The sequence below is a fragment of the Camellia sinensis genome, chromosome 15 (genome assembly GCF_055761805.1).
Source record: "Camellia sinensis isolate YWXY chromosome 15, ASM5576180v1, whole genome shotgun sequence".
Classification (NCBI taxonomy): domain Eukaryota; kingdom Viridiplantae; phylum Streptophyta; class Magnoliopsida; order Ericales; family Theaceae; genus Camellia; species Camellia sinensis.
The window spans coordinates 11330623-11349150 of NC_138975.1; the positions used below are offsets into that span (position 1 = coordinate 11330623).

The 18528-nt window shown below is 33.3% G+C and overlaps 1 protein-coding gene across 4 annotated transcripts; it reads right to left on the minus strand.

The window, feature by feature from the left end:
* Positions 1-2990: 2990 nt before the first annotated feature.
* Positions 2991-15221, minus strand: LOC114256804 (uncharacterized). Of its 4 annotated transcripts, none has more exons than XR_014357033.1 (14): positions 14570-15221; positions 12196-12348; positions 11880-12092; positions 11721-11810; positions 11409-11525; positions 10690-10959; positions 9893-10052; positions 9581-9658; positions 8827-8927; positions 8176-8346; positions 7095-7169; positions 5595-5836; positions 4520-4627; positions 2991-3386 (listed from the first exon to the last, which is right to left on the minus strand). XR_014357033.1 is itself a non-coding variant. In XM_028196485.2 (13 exons), exons 1-13 carry the CDS (start codon positions 14957-14959, stop codon positions 3063-3065), a joined length of 2247 nt encoding a protein of 748 aa, XP_028052286.2. In that variant the 5' UTR covers positions 14960-15221; the 3' UTR covers positions 2991-3062. The 4 variants fall into 4 exon arrangements, 2 of the variants coding, with proteins under 2 accessions (XP_028052286.2, XP_028052285.2); XR_014357034.1 differs by having other exon boundaries at positions 5554-5836; XM_028196485.2 differs by lacking the exon at positions 5595-5836 and having other exon boundaries at positions 2991-3383.
* Between the last annotated feature and the right edge of the window lie 3307 nt (positions 15222-18528).

Genomic DNA, 18528 nt, shown 5'->3' on the forward strand with positions numbered 1-18528 from the left:
AGACACAGATTATGCAATGCACTTGGATATCTTTCATTTTTTTTTTTTGTTACATTCTAGTTTTCTTTTGTTTAATTGTATTTTTTTTTAAATTTTGAAAACCTGTGTGTTTTAATTGTTTAATTGTGTTTTACCACTTCTCCAACTTTGTTACTGTGTGTTTTCCTTTTATTTAATTTTTTTTCTGGAGCAGATATTGTTCATGTTGCTGTTGTTGTTGGAAACTGATGGAATATGGATAAAGCAAAGCAATCAAAAAATACAGCAAAGTTGGAACAGTACAAAGATGGAATATGGAATATGGATAAGCTTCTTTGTTGTTGGCAAAGCTTCTTTTGAGTTGTATAATAGTACAAAGATGGAATATGAATAAAGCAAAGCAATCAAAAAATACAGCAACCAAAGGTAATGCCTAGAGAACAGAGCAAACAAAGAACCTTGCTATGTGAAATAGTCAATCCTCAACTCAAAAAATCAACAAGTCAAGAACACTCAAAACATCACTGTCCAACCAGTTTTCTACGACTTCTTTACAATGCTTTTACCACTAACTGTGATGGTAATGTGGCCCTAGAATTTGTGTTATTTCCTATTCTAAAATCTCCTCAGTGTAAAAATAATTGTGGCAAGTCACTCTACTTGGTGGAGCTCTCTCTTTCAATCTCATATTCCCATCAAATGAACCAGACATCTGGATGTTCAGTAAGCTTCCATTAATATGAACCATGGGTTTGGTTGTTCATGGGGATGTTCATGTTGAAATTATTGTCCATTTTTTTTTTAAAAGAATTTGTGTTAAACATGATACAAAAAAAAAACAACAATTAGCCATTTCCTTCCTATTCCTGTGGTGGGCAATGTTCCCATTTGTTTATTGAACCAACTGCAAACTAGATTGAACAACAAATTCAGCATTTATAAACAACAAATTCAGCACAATTTCAGTGTGAATACAAGCCATAACACACATTTCAGCCCAATTTCAGCAACTATAAACAAAAACAATAAACAATACAACCCACTCAGCAGTCTTAAATTCAACTGATATGGAATAGATATCCAATCAACTAATTACTATCAAGAATTATTTTCTGAAATTATGTATGTGGTTTGCTCTCTGGTTCGCGAAGTGAGGGCAGAGAGAATGAGGGCAAAGCAATGGGTTAGGTTTGGGGAGTGGGTTACCGTCGAGAGGGTCGCCGGTGAGACGGGTTCAGTGAGGTGTAGGAGACGAGCATGAAAGCTGTGTGTTTGCGAAGCAGACAGATAAAAGATTCACCTGGATCGGTTGGGTTGGGTTACACGAGTGGGTCGCCGGCGTCGGGAGTGGGTCGCCGTCGAGCTTGGGTTGCCGCCGGGAGTAGGTCGCCGATGAAGGTGGGTTCTGTGGAGGAGAAGTGCGTGTATAACCTATACAGCTTTGGGTTTGGGCGGGAAAATTTCAGTTCAGTTTTTAATTTTTTTTTTTAATAACCGTTGGATTTGCAACGGCTGATCTCAGCCGTTGCCAGTAGGAAATGAAGGAGAGGGCCTCAAGGAGAGGATCCAGACTCAAGACTTGGGGGTTAGGAGAAGTTAATAAATGCTAAGTTTTTTTTTTTTTTTAAATCAAGAAATTTAGATTGGGAGATTAGAACTCCCACAAGGTTTGGGGTTAAAAACCCCCTTTGGCTTAATATATAGTATAGATTATTTAAAAAATTGTTGTTAATTGTTAATTTTTAGTGACGATTTAAAAATTGCCACAAAAAATATCATTGATTATAAATTTTAATGACAGTTTAAAAAAAGTGTACAAAAAAATTATTAATTTTTAACTTTCAACGACAGTTTAAAAAATTTATCACGAAAAAGGTCACTAATTATAAATTTTAGCAATAATTTATAAAAACAATAATAAAAAAACACTATCAATTTTAAAGAAAATTAGCGATTCTTTTTTTTTTTGTGACTAAAATCCCTAGAATTACTCTTACTGCAACTTTGAAGTATTTTTTCAGTCAAAACCGTTCTGATCCAGGTGTCTGTCCAACTCTAATAAAAAGAGTTTGATGCTGTGAAATAAAGAAGAAATTACAGGAAGGTGAAAGAAAGGGAAAAAAAATTATTAATTTGTGAAATATACAAATATATTTGTGGTGAAGCGTAAATGAAAAATCGTCACTTGCACCTCTTATGTATTGATAATATATATTTTTTTTTTTCACCTTCATATGGCTGGCTAAAATAAAATAAGAGTTTGAATGAAAATGAATAAGTCGATTGCGTTTTGATGGAGACTGATAACCCAACGCCTCCCAATTTCAAGAATTCTTCATTTTTTACAATTATTTTAAATTTTTTATTAATGCCTTTTGGAGTTTTATTTTATTTTATTTTATTCTAATTCTATGTTTTATATATCACACTTGTTTTCTTTCATCCTTTACAATTTTACTATCGATCAACCTACAAGTTGTGTACTTTGATCTTTAAATTAATTTGTCATCTCTAATTTTTTGGACAATTAATAGAATATTATTTACAATATGAAAATAATTACATCCTGACAGTTTAACAACTATAAAAGAAGCCCAACAATAAACCAACTAAAGAATCCCATAATAACCAATCTATAAATAAATAAAAAAAAAGAATCCCATAATAAAGAAATTTATACAATATTGCAACAACAAAAAAAAAAACCATAACAGTGAAGAAATTATCAATCTCCTCATTCTCCCATATAAAAGTGTACAAAGGTAATCAACTTAGTTATAAATTTCATATTTTTAAAAATGTATTACTAAACAGTTTGCACGGCTAAGCACGGTCAGGATTCGGGCGGAAATGAGGTAGAGGTCCCCAATTCGTATCTGTCCCATTCCAATTCGTATCACAAAGAACACAACAGTGTAACTGAACAAGCAGTAGCATTTTTCAACCGCAATGATCAGAAAAGGAGAGAGAGAGAGAGAGAGAGAGAGAGAGAGAGAAGTGAATCACTTAGATACAATGAACAACAATATATTGCAACATGACAATGCAACCAAATTATGATATTTACATTCCAGACATGGTTTTCAACACAAGTCGCATGAAATACAGACTTCACAACAACAATTTAGGCACTCAAAACAGGCAAGGGCAGTGCAGAGCTGTGTGAGAGCAACCGCACATTGGTCATTCATCCACGAACAAGCCTGGATGAAGCACATGCAACAGCATCGATCCAGCAGCCTACTGCAACAACGGGCAGCAGCCTTCGCCATGATTTCTGAGGTTTCGTGTAATTTTACTTCTTCGGTAGATGGAGGACGGTTCTCAACAGTGGCAGCCAAGTTACCAAAGCCAATACCCAGGTTTCTCAGGAAAATGATTTTCTTGCCAATCAAGTCAGCTACCTTCTGCAAGTTAATTTGGTTCAGTTTTATGGAATTTTAACATATCAGTAAAATTTGAAATCACAGATTGAAAAAATGCATACAAAATAATTTTTATTTCCTCAGTAATATAAAAGAAACACATACACTCCAGAATCTAAATCAAATGCTGTAAACTTCCCAAGCATGACTGGTGGTCTTAACATTAACATTGTGCTTAGGCAAAGCATGAAATCATGCCTTGGATTTGGAAATGGAAGCCATCTTAGATGGCCTCCAATCTCAATTCCAATGACTCAATTCCATTGTGCACAACACAGAATTGGCATGTTTGATTGGGTGGATTAGAGCATGGAATTGGGATTATTAATCCGTGGGTCCAATTATCCTATGTTTGTTTTAACATTTTCGTTTAGGATTATTAATCCAATGGATAATTAATCCAACAAATTTGTAGGATTATTAGTAATGGGATAGGGGTGGGATTATTAATCCAATGGATATTAATTCAATTGGATAATGAATACCACACTAATTTAATAGGATTATTAATACTTCACTATTAATCTTGTGAATCAAACATGACCAATAAGTATTATTAGTGAACCACTACATTACTTGTTACACGGTCTTAGGTAGAATAAAACTCAACCCAAAAGCTAATTATTGAGGTGAGGGTTCCCTCACACTTATATACTTAATATTACTTTACTACTTGGGTGATGTGGGACTTCGCTTCACATCACTATGGTAACCTCAGGTTAACCACGCTTGACAAAAAGGTTGGAACAATTTTTATGTTTTATCAAATTCAAGGATTTTGCAGCATTGAAATATATCCCTATTATTGCACCTTTAGGAAAAGAGCATGGTTATTTAGACTTAAAAGTTAGACCCACTTTCTAAATCCAATAATGTGTCAAGAAAATGATTGGTTGATAATTAAATATTCTCTAATTATCAACTAATTATCTTTTTGACATATCAGTGGATCTAGAAATGAGTCTAAAAAGTGGACTTGTCTATCATTTTCCTTGAGAAAATGATGTTTTGGGTTTCTCCGTGCTGGTAACAAAGGCTCATGGGTATTTTAAAGCCATGTCACTACATTTCAAAGGCATAGGTAACCGGAAAGGAAGATTCAGCCAAAATCAGACCTCTTGTATTGAAACTGATTCAGGATCTGGCTTCCCTTTATCAGTCTGAACCAAAATCACGTGGGAGTACTCTGATGGAACCCTTGTTTGTATGCTCATTTTTGCAACCTACAAGAAAAGGGAATAGCTCAAGCAATTGTATATAATATGATAAATACACAAATCAGGATTCCAGATGCAGCAACATTATATACTGAAATTTCGCAGACACCAGGCACAAATATCTAAAACCAAAGAAGGCAACAAGAAGCTTTTCGATGGTCCAAAATTGTCAAACCACTATTCCAAACTTGATGAAATATATAAATTCGATACTTAATAAAAATGGACCAGGATCATCTATTGCCTATACCACTGCACAAATTCCTAAGTCAAATAATCGTCAGACCGGAACGATTGAAGTGAAGTGTCCAACTTGAACTCAACAATGGGATGATCATAAAAGGTATTTGTGATGAAGTTGCTAAAAAATGACAACAAGGGTAATTACTCCCCCTCAATGACAATCTAGGAGAAAAATAAGCGAGGAACTAAATCTTGCTAAGAGAGAAATGTGCATGGAATGAACATGCAAACACAATATGCACGGAATGAACCTCATGCAAATGAAGATTAGACTCCCCAAAATGATGAATTGCAAAATAGAGTGCACGGAATGGACATCGTGCGAACACAAAAAAATGATACAAGGAGTTAGACATCCTGCCAATGAAATGCCTCTTATGGGCTAAACGAAAATGACATTATGGACAAAATAAGAAATTCCACAATGGGAAAAGGATATTGGGCTTTGAAGAGTCCTCAAGCAATTATTCATTTATTTATTTTTTATTATTATTATTTTAAAATTACAAAACTACCCTTACATTTCTAAAACACATAACATCTAGGACAAGCAGTCTTACATCCTAAATATATGTTCAATGTCATATTACACAGACGCCCTATCCTCACCCATCACAAAACACAACCAAATGTAAAACAAATTTATATGATTTAACCTAAACACAACTTTAAAATGAACAAGCCCTAACCTCAAAACATTGCTCACACACAAAAACCAAAACCCCCTTACATTAGAGACTTGAGCGACCTAGCCTTGATAGGCTTCGGGTTCTCTTCTTCCCTGACTCGCCACTCTCTTCTGCATTATCATTGTCGTTGTCATCGTCATTGTTACGTAATCAAATTCTTCACAATCAATTGGAGCAGACAAGGACACAGTAAGAGTATTTCAGAAACAATTTCTTCAACTTGATCAGACTTGGCATTATTGGTATTACTAGGTTCACCCCTTGTGTCTCACTTCTTGCCCCACTGCAGCCCAAACCCAAAATAATAGGTAGAATTCATACCATGTTAAAGCATCCAACTCAAAATCAATTAGCAATGAGTGGAGGGATGAGAGATTAGACTTAGGTGGAGATTTGATCTACTAGAGACCACCCAAGATTTGATCTACTAGAGATGTTAAATTTCATAATAAGAAAATGGAAAGCAAAAATAGAAGAACATGACCACAAAGCATTAGCATAGTTCAACCAATATTAACCTACGTCCACACACAAAGCCACCATAGGTTACATCTTTTATTCACTCTTTTTGATAATCTTGATTACATTTTTTTTTTGGATAACTCGGTATCTAGCTCATTGGACAGACTAATTCAGGGAATCAATCCCACCGTTCACTAGCGGAGGGCCCAATTAAAGCCAGGGCAAAGCCCCATATGGACTTGTCCCAAGAAATTATTTTGCACTCAAGAGGTTTCAAACTTAAGACCTTAGAGAGAGCACACCCCAGGCCAACCCCGTGGGGTTGATAATCTTGACTTACATGATAACACCAATACACCCTTGAACTAAGGGATTGAGATAAATCAAAGATACAAAAATCATGATGAGCATAAATCACGTGATCTTAACATCTTCAACAATAAGTGTAAATCTCTCATATATTTGACAATATAATCTTATTTTCAATAAAACACACCTCATGGTGTGCCATGTCCATATCCACTGAATGTAAGACATGTTAGGCATGCTTCCGAATTATATCGTAATTATTTTAATTTTTTTAAATGAAATTCTTCGATCGGGTACACGTGGGGTACACATGTCTATCACCTTAACACACATGAGACACTTTTAAGGTCTTGGTGCAAGCTTGAAGAAGCTAAAATAGAGAATAAATATTAAAATAAAGGAAAAATTGTAGGTAGTTTAACATTTGAAACCGTAGACCCTTGATACTTCCAATTTGTTTGTGAATACTCGAGATTTCTAAAAATAAGGCATCAAGGCTTTTAGTTCACACAATTTTCCAACATATAAAAGTTGAAACTGAATTATTTGAACAATCTGTTTTTGTTTTAATACATCATATATAATAAATATTTGTCTATTTTTGTGTTCCAACTGTGATGAGTCTTATCATATTGTATTATATCCTTTGGATCCATGCTTCTTAGACTATGATGGTTGGAACAAAATTCAATATAAACGAAAGTGTTCCAAATAAAATCAGTATGATGTGTGATTGTTAAACCAACTTTAAGTGGTGTCCAGAAAAAAACCTTCTCCTCTAGTTGTTTATTTTCCAACAACCATGCATGAGCTGTGAGAATATCAATTTGTCTCCTTGCAAATACCTGCAAAGAAAGGCAAGAATCAAAGAAGAGAAAGTGCAGTACTAGCACAAATTTCCAGTTGTGTGCAACATTTTTGTTTTTGTAATTTTATTTTGTTTTATTTTTTACTTAATTTGTTTATTTAATAAACCAAATTCAAGACTGAAGACAAGGGGAAAATAGTCAATTTGATCAAATATAAACTAATTTGATAAAAATAAATGTTAAAAAAATATTTTTGAATTTTTAAAAATTATTTCTACCCACTAAAGATAAAATTATGTAAAATTGATAAATCTTTTAAACATTTATTTATTTATTTATTTTACCAAATTAATTTTTATTATGTATTTAGATAATGATCATTTAATAGGTGGTTGTTTTTATTTTCATTAAATTAGTTTATATTTTTCCAAAAGTCGAATATGGCAACAACTTTGATATCATTTTTAAACCAATCCATTAAATTCAAAAATCTAAAACTAAAAATATTTCATATATTAAATATATCGATTACAAATTAAAATCATAATAACAACCCATTACATACATAATAAAAATTAATTTGGTAAAAAAAATATATATATATATCTAAAAGATTTATCAATTTTACATAATTTTTATCTTTGGTGGGTAGAAAGAATTTTTAAAAATTTTAAAATATATTTTTGACATTTATTTTGTCAAATTAGTTTATATTTTATCAAATTGACAATTTTACCCTTGAAATTAAGCAATGGTATCTTCAATTATCCTTATTTGGAACAAGATTCAAAATTCAGGTTAAATGTGTCACAATTAAAAAGTCAGGACCAAAGTGACACGAGTCCCAAACTATAGGGATTGTTAGTGTAATTCGCCTAAAAAAAATTTCAAACGATGTTAAAATGGCTTGTATAAAATAATTATGACTTGGATAAAATATAGTCATCGTAAACATAGCTTTGTACAAAATTTTAAAAGGAAAACTAAGTTACGTAGCTCAGTTTTGTAAAATATTCAAATGAAAACTACGTAGAAAAATTACTCTGTCAAGAGGTATGTTCTTCGATTTTTGCACTTCTAACTCCACAGTAAAATTGCTCATATCCGGCAAGAGTCCACTTGCTTTTACAGAATCAGGAAAATTTCCATGGTATCTGCCTGACACAATCAATGGACTTCCAGAGGAAAGGTCTGGGATAAGATTTGGGTATAACTGCAGTGACGAACACAAAAATAGAAGTGTCATAGATTAAGTTGGACAAGTGAGATTAGATGAGCACAATAAATGCCATGTCAGTAAATTCACAATTAGCTAGTTTAGAATATAGTATTTCAAGCGGATGCAACTGCATAGACATGTATAAACAATTGTTCAGGGACATTAAAGCATAAAATATTTGCCATGATTTTCCTTAAACAACGATTTTCCGTCAACACCTAGTTTTGAGGCCATAAAACCCATATCTGCATTAGATCAATTATCCTCTTTGTTATCCCCAAATAGAATTACCCCATCAGATATGGGGCAGAAATAACACAACTATAAGCAAGAAAGTTGTCTATATAAAAGACTAGGAAATTGATACGATAATTACAAATCCAAGTTTCCATATGAATATCTCATGGCATTGATACATGCTCCCAAACATCATGAGCATAAATAAAAAATAAAATCTTGTAATAATTAGTGTACCTCAAGTGAATCTAGACATTCCAACGCATCAATAGTAATATTTGCAAGAATGACTGATGAAGCGGCGTTGAATAGCCTTTGTATTTGAAAGTTAACTGAATCTGAGAAAATGAACATTAAAAATAAAAGCAAGAAGCTGAAATTAGACCCAGAGTAATGACTCTGTGATCATTGAAGCATAATTGAAATTTGAAAACTAAGGCCAAGTTTGGCATATTGCAAAAAAGCCAAAAAGTTACTCAAAAAGTTAAAAAGTTAACACTATTCACCAAAAGTCAACAATTACGGCTACACATCTCACAATCCTAATTTTTCCCTACAAATCAATTTTTACAATTTTTTATTACACATTTTTCCATAAAAAGTCAAAAAGTTAACCCAAACATCCATATTTTCTTCCTCAATTTTTTAGTCCAAAAAGACAAAAAGTGCACTTATTTGGGACACCCCAAACAACCCCTAAATATGTTAACAGTCCAATTTTGTTGAAGACTCGAAATGTCTCAAGTTAGTTAAGCCCTATTGCTTTAGAATTGTGATTTTTCACAAGAGTTCTCTGTGTCTCCAGCTTCTAAGAAGAAAATGCCAACCCATTGTTCTTGGATGAGAGCATCAACTAACATATTTGATAGTTGCAAGTAAGCTCCAAAAAATAGTACCACTGATTTTCACGTAGGATGCAATGGTAAAAAACAAATAACTCATGTAATGAAAGCAAGTGAAATAAATCACTTTACATAATAACAGAACTGACCTACGGCAAATGCAACATCATAATAGCCCCTCCCAATTTGTGCCAGCATTTGCAAGAAGTAATGATTACAATATGAACCTGGAAAAGTAGTTCACACAATTACATCAGCCGGATATCAGAAAAGACAGAAAAATACAAAATCAGAGTCCAATTATTCAGTCTAGAATGCACTAGTTAGGATTGATGACAGACAAGAATAAATTACACATGAAGTTAAGCTAGTCTCAAATGATTATATTGCAAACATATCACCACATTAATGAAACTAAAAACTAGAACAATAATAACAGAACCAAAACACCAACTCATCACCTATTCCAAAAGTGCAAATTCGAGGACAAATTGATCTTTTTCTATTTGTGAACTGACTTTGCACAGCATTGCAAATGTGTCTTTCATCTTCAACTGCCCCATCAGTAATAAGGAAAATGAGAGGAATTGAATCGCTAGTTTTTTCCAACATCTCTAGTGCCTGACATAGACCAGAACATGAATAAGAAATAATATATTTCCCATATAGAGAAGAAGATATTGGAACATAAGATGTAAGACTGACAGTGGACAATTTAAAGATGTGTACAAAACAAGGAAGAATTGGAGAGAGAGCCACTAAACAAGGGACAAAATGAGGTAGTGAATGAAGCAGTCATCCTTATCATCCAAGCCACCCAACTGCTGAGGAACATCATGCATGAGCCATGACAAAGAACAAGACACCTTCCATCTGGTCTTAAACATGTAGCTATGATTGCAGAACCACTCACACTCCAAAAAGAAAGAAAAAACAAATGCCATGCCACTATGATTATAGCTACAAGTCTGAAATGCAAGAGCACCCATACTAAGTAGAAAAATATGACTAGAATGTTCAGCTCATTGATGCATTGCACATCTTAAGGAGGAAAATAGAAAACAACAAGAAGCCAACTCCCCTTTATGTTTTCTCATCATATTTTCTCTACGATAACCAATCACCTGTATAATTTCTCAGGGACATTCTGTATATGACCATTATTGTATTGTGAAAGGCCACTGTTAAACAGAGGAACCCAATCAACGATGGAGAATATTATAAGTAACTTCGAACATATTGAGTATTTGTTTAGTACCTGAGTTAGGGGAAGCAAAATGTTTGTGCCACCCTCAGCAATAAAATTCCTGCTAATCCACTGAGTGGCATTTTCCTTTGCCTCCTTGGTTGCCAGCACCATTGAAGATGAGAATAACTGAGTATCCACATTGAAAGCTATGATGTTAAAAGAATCTATTAAGCTGAGCTTTGAGAGGGCTGCCAATAGAGCACTTTTTGCATTCTCAATAGGCCCATCCCTCATGCTTCCACTGATGTCAACTAAAAATACCACTTCCTTTCTGAAAACCTTCACATTCACTAAAACGGGTGAGGAGTGTAATTATAAAAAAAAAATAAAGGTTGGCAGCAGAATGGTTAAAAACATGGCAAAATCTTTTATGTATAGACTACAATATAAGGACTTGACATTAATCAATAAACTATCATCACAGCACTATCTTGTATAAAGTGTAAGATAAAAGCGAAGCAGCTTAATATGTTCAGTCATTTAGCTTAAAATTTTCAAATGCCGAAGGACAACTTTGTTAAACCTTCAGCTAAGCAACCAATTTAATCCTGTCTATCGAGTTGTAAATAAGAGAAAGGTTTTAAGGTACTCAAAACCTTGCTGTTTGTAGAAGTTCATAAATATCAAGTTCACTAGTTTCCACTCATCTAGTTTATGGATGGGTTGAGGGGTTTACTAAATGATCATTTAAGAAAAATTAGATTCACATAATTAGAATAACAACTAACCTTCCTATTCTGACTATTGCCGGGGAAAAGATACAAGCAAAACATCTCTCTTTGATCAATATCGTTCAAAGATGCAGATTGCAGTAGCAAACCACCAAATATGTGACTTGAAGGAACCTGAAATGCAGTACCACACCAAGAGAATAAGTTATTCCTGCAAAATACAGAAATTGTTTCTTCATTACAGGACCCTGGATATCTGGTATGAACAGTTTATGGTCATATACCCAGACATCGACTTCCGATCCATGACGAGGGAGGCATACATATTATTTTATACAGTAAATAAACACTTGATGTACAAGGTCTTACATCATATGAAAAAAAGAAGTCAGCACTTGACCACATCAAAACTTCTGCATCATATAAGAAGCCTAATTTTCCAACCTGGCGTCTTACTTCCTGGTAAGTAAAAGAAAATGTTATTTGAGTTATATTTACAACTGGATAAAACTTTAAACCCCAACATACCTTTAGAGGGTGGCTACTAGTTTTGCATAAAACTTCTGTCCCAGTACCAGGATTCACGCTCAACGTTATCTTTTCTCTTTTAGCTATCTTCTTACCAACAGGTTTGACATATGCCGGAAAACTAAATGGCACCCTGAGGCAGAATTTACCATCTTCATATAATAACTTCTGAGACCAACTGGCTTTCATAAAAATATTTGAACCCCCTTCGACCTTGAATGATCAAAAACATAAACATAGCTCAATGAGAAAAATTAATACATGCACACACATAAAAGAACCATTAGTTAAAACATTAAACAGACTTGATAATAACCTGGGGAACTTTTAGCGTGTATATCTGCCGTTTCAGTAGGAACCCATCTTTGGCTTTGGCTACTTTTTCTGAATCTTTTGCATCTTCCATTGGGATCAATTGAGTATGGTATGATCTTCTACCATCATCAACCTCGACACCTAGAACTGAACCCTGTTAGCCAAATCATGTCTTTCTTGAGAACTTAAAACGATGAGCTTTAACAATTACGACAGAAAATGGGGTGTATGTGGGAAGTAAAATGTGTTTAACATATGAAAATCAAGAAAGCAAGGACATATTGCGGCTTCCTCTATCATGCTAGAGCTATGCAGAAGAATGGGTAAAGAAGAATTTTTAAGTGCGTTACTATGTGCAGTCTTGAGAAGAAACAGCAGAAGAGAAACAGATTTTGCAGTATCACACCCCAATAAGAAAGTTCAAAACTGAGAATACCATTGCAAAAAGCTAGTTAAGATAATGCAAACTGAGTGTTTATATCATTAAAAAGTGTTCAGAAGGAAACAGCCAATGACAACAGTACAAAATTCAAGAATGTTTCGCAGCATCAGTGATTGATACAATATATATTAGATGCTTATGATTGTTGCCATAATCATGTGGTCCATTCTAATATTAGGCATTAGGAAACTCAGGATTATGTCTATGACTTCATATCAATCAAATTTTCTGGGCTCATTCAAACAACAGAGGGTTGGTATCACATGTTTACATGAGATTACCATGTGTTATAAGGTGAACCAAATTGGAACTCCACTGAGTGAAGATGTTCACCTAAAAATTCAATTTGCATCGACCAGATAAAGAAACATTCGTTCAACAAAATATGAGTCACCCAATTCCAGCAGATTAGCAACATTTTCTCAGCACAATTTGAATTTATTAGAAAATGCTACACAAAAAACCATGTCGCAAGCTTCCTTCAAGATACAAAAAACTAAAGACAAACTAAAATGATATAAAACTTCTCTCGCGGCCTAAAGCTTCTCTAAGGATAGCTCTAAAACTTCTCTCGTGGTGGTCCTACGTGACTAGAAGGGGCTATGAAGCACGGATACGGGTACGAGTACTGGTACTGGTACGATACGGGTACGTCGATACGGTAAAATTCAAAAAAGTAGGGTACGGGTACGGCTTCGTACGCTTGTAAAAAAATATTTATTTTTAATTTAGAGTAATGCAAAAAATTAATTAAATGGTTTAATTTGTTAAGATTCAACCTACAATTAACATTTAATGCCAAAAATAAAGATAGAAATCAAAATAAAATTTCAATATATTAAAATAACTTACAAACCACAGTTTAATTTTAAAAATATGCTAAGTATAAAACTAAAAATAAAAAAAAAAAGTTTAGTGAAATGAGTTTTATTTCTGTAGTAGAAGATAATATTGTTTTAACTGAGATACGGTACAGCTTGGGTATATAGTAGATACATCTGGGTATGCCAAAAATTAAAAAGAAAAAAATTAGATACGTGTTTCGTGTACCCGGTATGTATGCAGAAGTACCATACGAGGTATCATACGCCGGTAAGTACCCGGTACGGGTACGGCATGTTTTTCGAAGTACTCATGCTTCATAGAGAAGGGGAGACTGGTTGATGGTGTTGTTACCACAGTCCCAGCCTCTTCTATTACTCAAGGAGAAGCAGGGGCAGTTAGTTTGGCCTGTGTGTTTGCTCATTTCCTTGGCCTCTCTAATTTCCATATAGAGAGTAATAACTAGACTGTTATTGAGTTGAGTGTGTCCGAGCTTGTTCCGCCATGGGATAGTCAAGCAATTTTCCACGACATTCGAACCTCAAGATCCAGGAATGGGATGTCCTTTACATGGATTGCTAGAAATGCAAATTAAATTGCCCATTGGTTAGCTTCTTGTAAGCTGAAAGGGCAAGCTCCCTCTTGATTTGGTTAGGAACCCTCTTTCTGAGTTTAGGGCGCTTTTAGAGTTTTGGCATTTATTTTTTCAAAAAAAATAAAAATAAAATGATATCATATAAATTATACATTCCTTATCTATATCCTGTATCAAGGTTCCTTTCCGAAACATCCAGCATCAAAATCTGCCAAGCCGACCGAAGCTAAACAAGAATGATAATCAAAATCAACAAGGAACTCTTCTCATTCTAAAAATTAGCAATAAAACTGAGAAAATTCCATTCCTCTTTTTTTTTTTTAACGACTTGCTTAAAAGGTAATTTTCTGGTATGCATTGAAATCATTTACAATCCATCAAATACAATTGTACACATATTGCTTAAATATAGTCTAATTTTCCTAATCACTCCAGTTATTAACTAATCCCAATTATGGAAAATCAATAATTAAACCGCGCTTCAAACAATTTCAATTCCAAACAAAATGTCCCTACCTGGTCGCCCATCGGTATCATGATTCGACAATCACAGCTCTTGCTCGACATAACACAATGAACTCGCCAAGTTCCACTAACCGTAACGAACGCGGTATCCAAATAACAATCCACCTCCATCTCAATCCTATGCATATGAAGCGGAATCAGCGCCGGCGGATCGCACCGGCCGTGAACGTACGGCTGGTAGCTCGGCACATCAGGATTATCCACAATCGACGGTTCAGATATCACCGCATAAACCATCACCGCCGTCGGAACATAACCCTCCGACGACTTCTCCATCGCCGCCGTCTTCGGCGGCGACGACAGAGACTGGTCCTTGCCGTAGTAAAGACGCTTCGAGAGCTTCAGGCCGAAGTCGACTGAGCTTGCGATGTCGGCGGCCATTTGATCGGAGAGAGAATTGAGGGAAGTTGGAGAGAGAGAGAGAGAGAGAGAGAGAGAGAGTTAAGGTTGGAATGTTGGATGGAAAGGAAAGGTAAGGAAAGGAGAAATGGAGAGAGGGGGGAGAGGAATGGGAGTTGGTAGAGGAGATGAAAATGTACCGGCGTGGGAGGGTTTTTCACCGACGCTTGGGGGGTTTTGTTTGGAGACGAAGGTAGGACGAGTGTGAGTGAGGTGAACTGTACTCCGTGAAATTATTAATAATATTCATCCAATGGGATTTCGACACGTGGTTTTAAGTGGGCCAGAGTAAGCGCTATCTAACTGCATGTTCGAATAAAGTTTAAAAAGTTATTTAAAAAATTAAAAAATTATTATTGTTTATCAGAATTTAAAAATTTTAATTTTTAATTTTAATTTTTTTTACACATTAATTTATATAATTTTTTAATATATATTTTTTTATAAAAAGTTAAAAAATTAATCTAAACAATTATATATATATTTTTAATTTTTTGTCTAAAAAAAAAAAAGTACACTTATTTAAGACACTCTAAACAACCTCTAAAACTGTGTGTTTTTTTTTATTTTAAACGTGTAGCAAAAGAAAAAAAATAAAGAAGTGATATAATTTTAAAAAGTTAAAAAATTAAAAATTAAAAAATTAATTTTTAATTCAATTGTTAAAATATGCCGATGTAAAATGTAGTAAAAGTAAATGGTTTAGGGTAATGATAAATCTGTCCAACTTTTTCAATTAGATGGAGTAGACTTAATTCGATTGATTTTAAGTGGATGTGTATTTTTCGACAAATAAATATAGATGAAATATTTTAAAATTTACAAATACAGTTCTAATCAACTATCCCACCTGCATGAAGCTCATCCACCTGTAAATGAAGTTAAAAAAACACTAATGACAAATATCAATATATAATGGAAATAATAAAATATTGGAAGTAACGAGTCCCCTGTAAGTCAAACGCTCAAGTTAGGAACATATACTATACGGTAAATAATTACTCCACTCCATTAATATTTTTAAGCCTATGTTTGGCAAGTGAATTTGCAGGTTTTTTTAGTTATTTTAATCACAAAAAATAAAATAGGCTATTTTAGTCATAACAAACAAAACATCACATCCAACCCATAATCATTACATTATTCTCTCACAAAAAAACTCAAAAAAGTCAAAAAGCCCTTCCCAAACCAAGCTTTTAAGCCCAGGCTAAAATAGCTAAAAAAGCCAAAAAGCCAACCCACTTCCCAAACGGAGGCTAAGACTTTTCAATAACGTTAACGGTAGTCTTACAGATACGAATTAATATATTAATTAATATGTTAATATTATAATATTATTATTAACTCTACTTATTATACAAATTATAAATATTTAAAATTTCTAAAATTATATCACATCATTTGTTAATATATTAATTAATATACCAATTGATACTTATAATATTATCCTAACGTTAATAATTGGATGGCATTTGTTAATTTATACAGGAATCAATGACTAGAATTGGTTTGAGAAACTTTTTGAATTTTTTTTAAAAATATTAAAAAATTTTAAAAAATTTAAAATTTTTATTATAATTGTTTAATTTTTTTATTAAACAACCATTTTAGGAGTGATTGCGAATCAGATTTAGTACAGTGACATTACATCTGCCATCCGTTTAAAATTAGGTAGATTGAAAAAAATAAATCCACATTCGTCTACCGGTTTGGTGGATGCAGACTGAGCAGAGCGTATGGATTGGCGGATGAATGCGATCGTTTTGGCGGTTTAAACTTCACAAATTTTGGACCTTTTTTTGAATTATAATTCATAACTTTTACCATCTCCAATAACTAGTAATCTAAAAAAATATGCATTATTTATCTATAATAGTCTATGACATCACGCATGCATATTTTTAAGATATTATTTTTCATATCTGAATATAAAATTTTCGTTTTTTATGCTTCGGCTTTGGGCAGTTGTTCACAAAAAAATAAAAATATTATATATTTTTTACTACACACATTTTTATACAGGAAGTAACAAGTATCATAGGCCATAGGCTAATTAATTTCATAAAGAAATTGTGGTTGGAAAAATGGTTCATATTTTAGGATTATTGTTTGGAATAATGGAAGTGACACGTTAAGCATGTTTTATGATGGGGGGTGGGAGCTTATTACGTGACAGTAAGCGATAAGTAAAGCATATTTGACAAGAAGGCTAATTGCGCGGCACTAGAATTATTAAAGTAAAGTTTGAGTGATTAGTGTGTTGCACGCCATAAATTTAGGTCAAGTTTGGCATCTTCTAAAAAATTTAAAAAATCAAAAAGTCACTATCCTATTTAAGTCACATCATCTTATTTAAGTCACATCACCTCTCTAACACATCACTTCAAACCTAACTCAAATCCAATCTATATTTCATAAAAAGTCAAAAAATACACTTATTTAGTCTTTCCAAACTTGACCTTAGATTAGATTGTTGTCCGAAGAAAATCAGACTCTGGACCACGGTCGGTGGCACACCCAATGGGGACCGAGGTTTAAGTGAAGAACAGACCACAGTGGCCCTAGTCGCTTTCTATTATCTCGGCCATTGATCTTCTGTGCAGAGTTGTACTTTTTTATGAGAGTCGGGCGTATGTTATGATTGGTGGATGTTGCGGCGCTTATGGAATTGTATCAAGGGCGATTTGAAAAGTGGGTTAAAATCTAGTTTTTAATTTATTATGAATCATATAATTTTTAACTAAATCACTCCTACAGCCTCCTCTGGAGCAGATTTTTTTTAATAATTTTTTAATTTTTTAGTTAAAATATAACATAAAAAAATTAGCATGTCTAGAATATTTTTTGATATTTTACTAAAAGACGTGCCAAAAAAAAAAGTAAAAAGATAATTTTTAACTTTTTAATATAAATTGTTGGCCTCTTAATTTTTTTAGTAATTTTTTGACTTTTAAATTAAAAAATAATGTTGTCAAACGAAACTTAAGTAATTAAAAAATATGACGAGGAATAAATTATGATTAGTATGAGATGTGATCTCATGACATTCCAAAACCATCCACTAATTTTTCGAGAATCCGAGGGTTATCCGTGCCAGGAACATAGACGATATTAAAGGCATTGTTTGGGGGAAATTTTTTTTTTTCTTTTTATTATTTTTACGAGGTAAAAAAAATTTAATTTATTTGAGAATAATTCTTTTTAATTATATCAAAAATGGGGAATTATTGAAAATTTTTATTGTTTACTTTTTTCAAAGTAATTTTTCTTGGTGATTTTTTTTTTTATTATTTTAGCCATAAAAATTAAGTTTTCAAAAGTATCCTAACTCTAAAAACATAAAAGTTCATAATAAAATCGTACATAAATTATATGGAAAATGCATTAGACCCCCAGTGAGGGTGCTGGGGTCTCTCCTGATTTGCCAAAAAACTATTTTTTTTTTTTTCTTTTCTTCTCCATTGACAGCCCCCACATGGAGGTGGGGGTGCCGGGGGTCTTGGCTAGCTGGGGGTCTCCAGCAAGACCCAAATTATATATGTTTTAAAGAA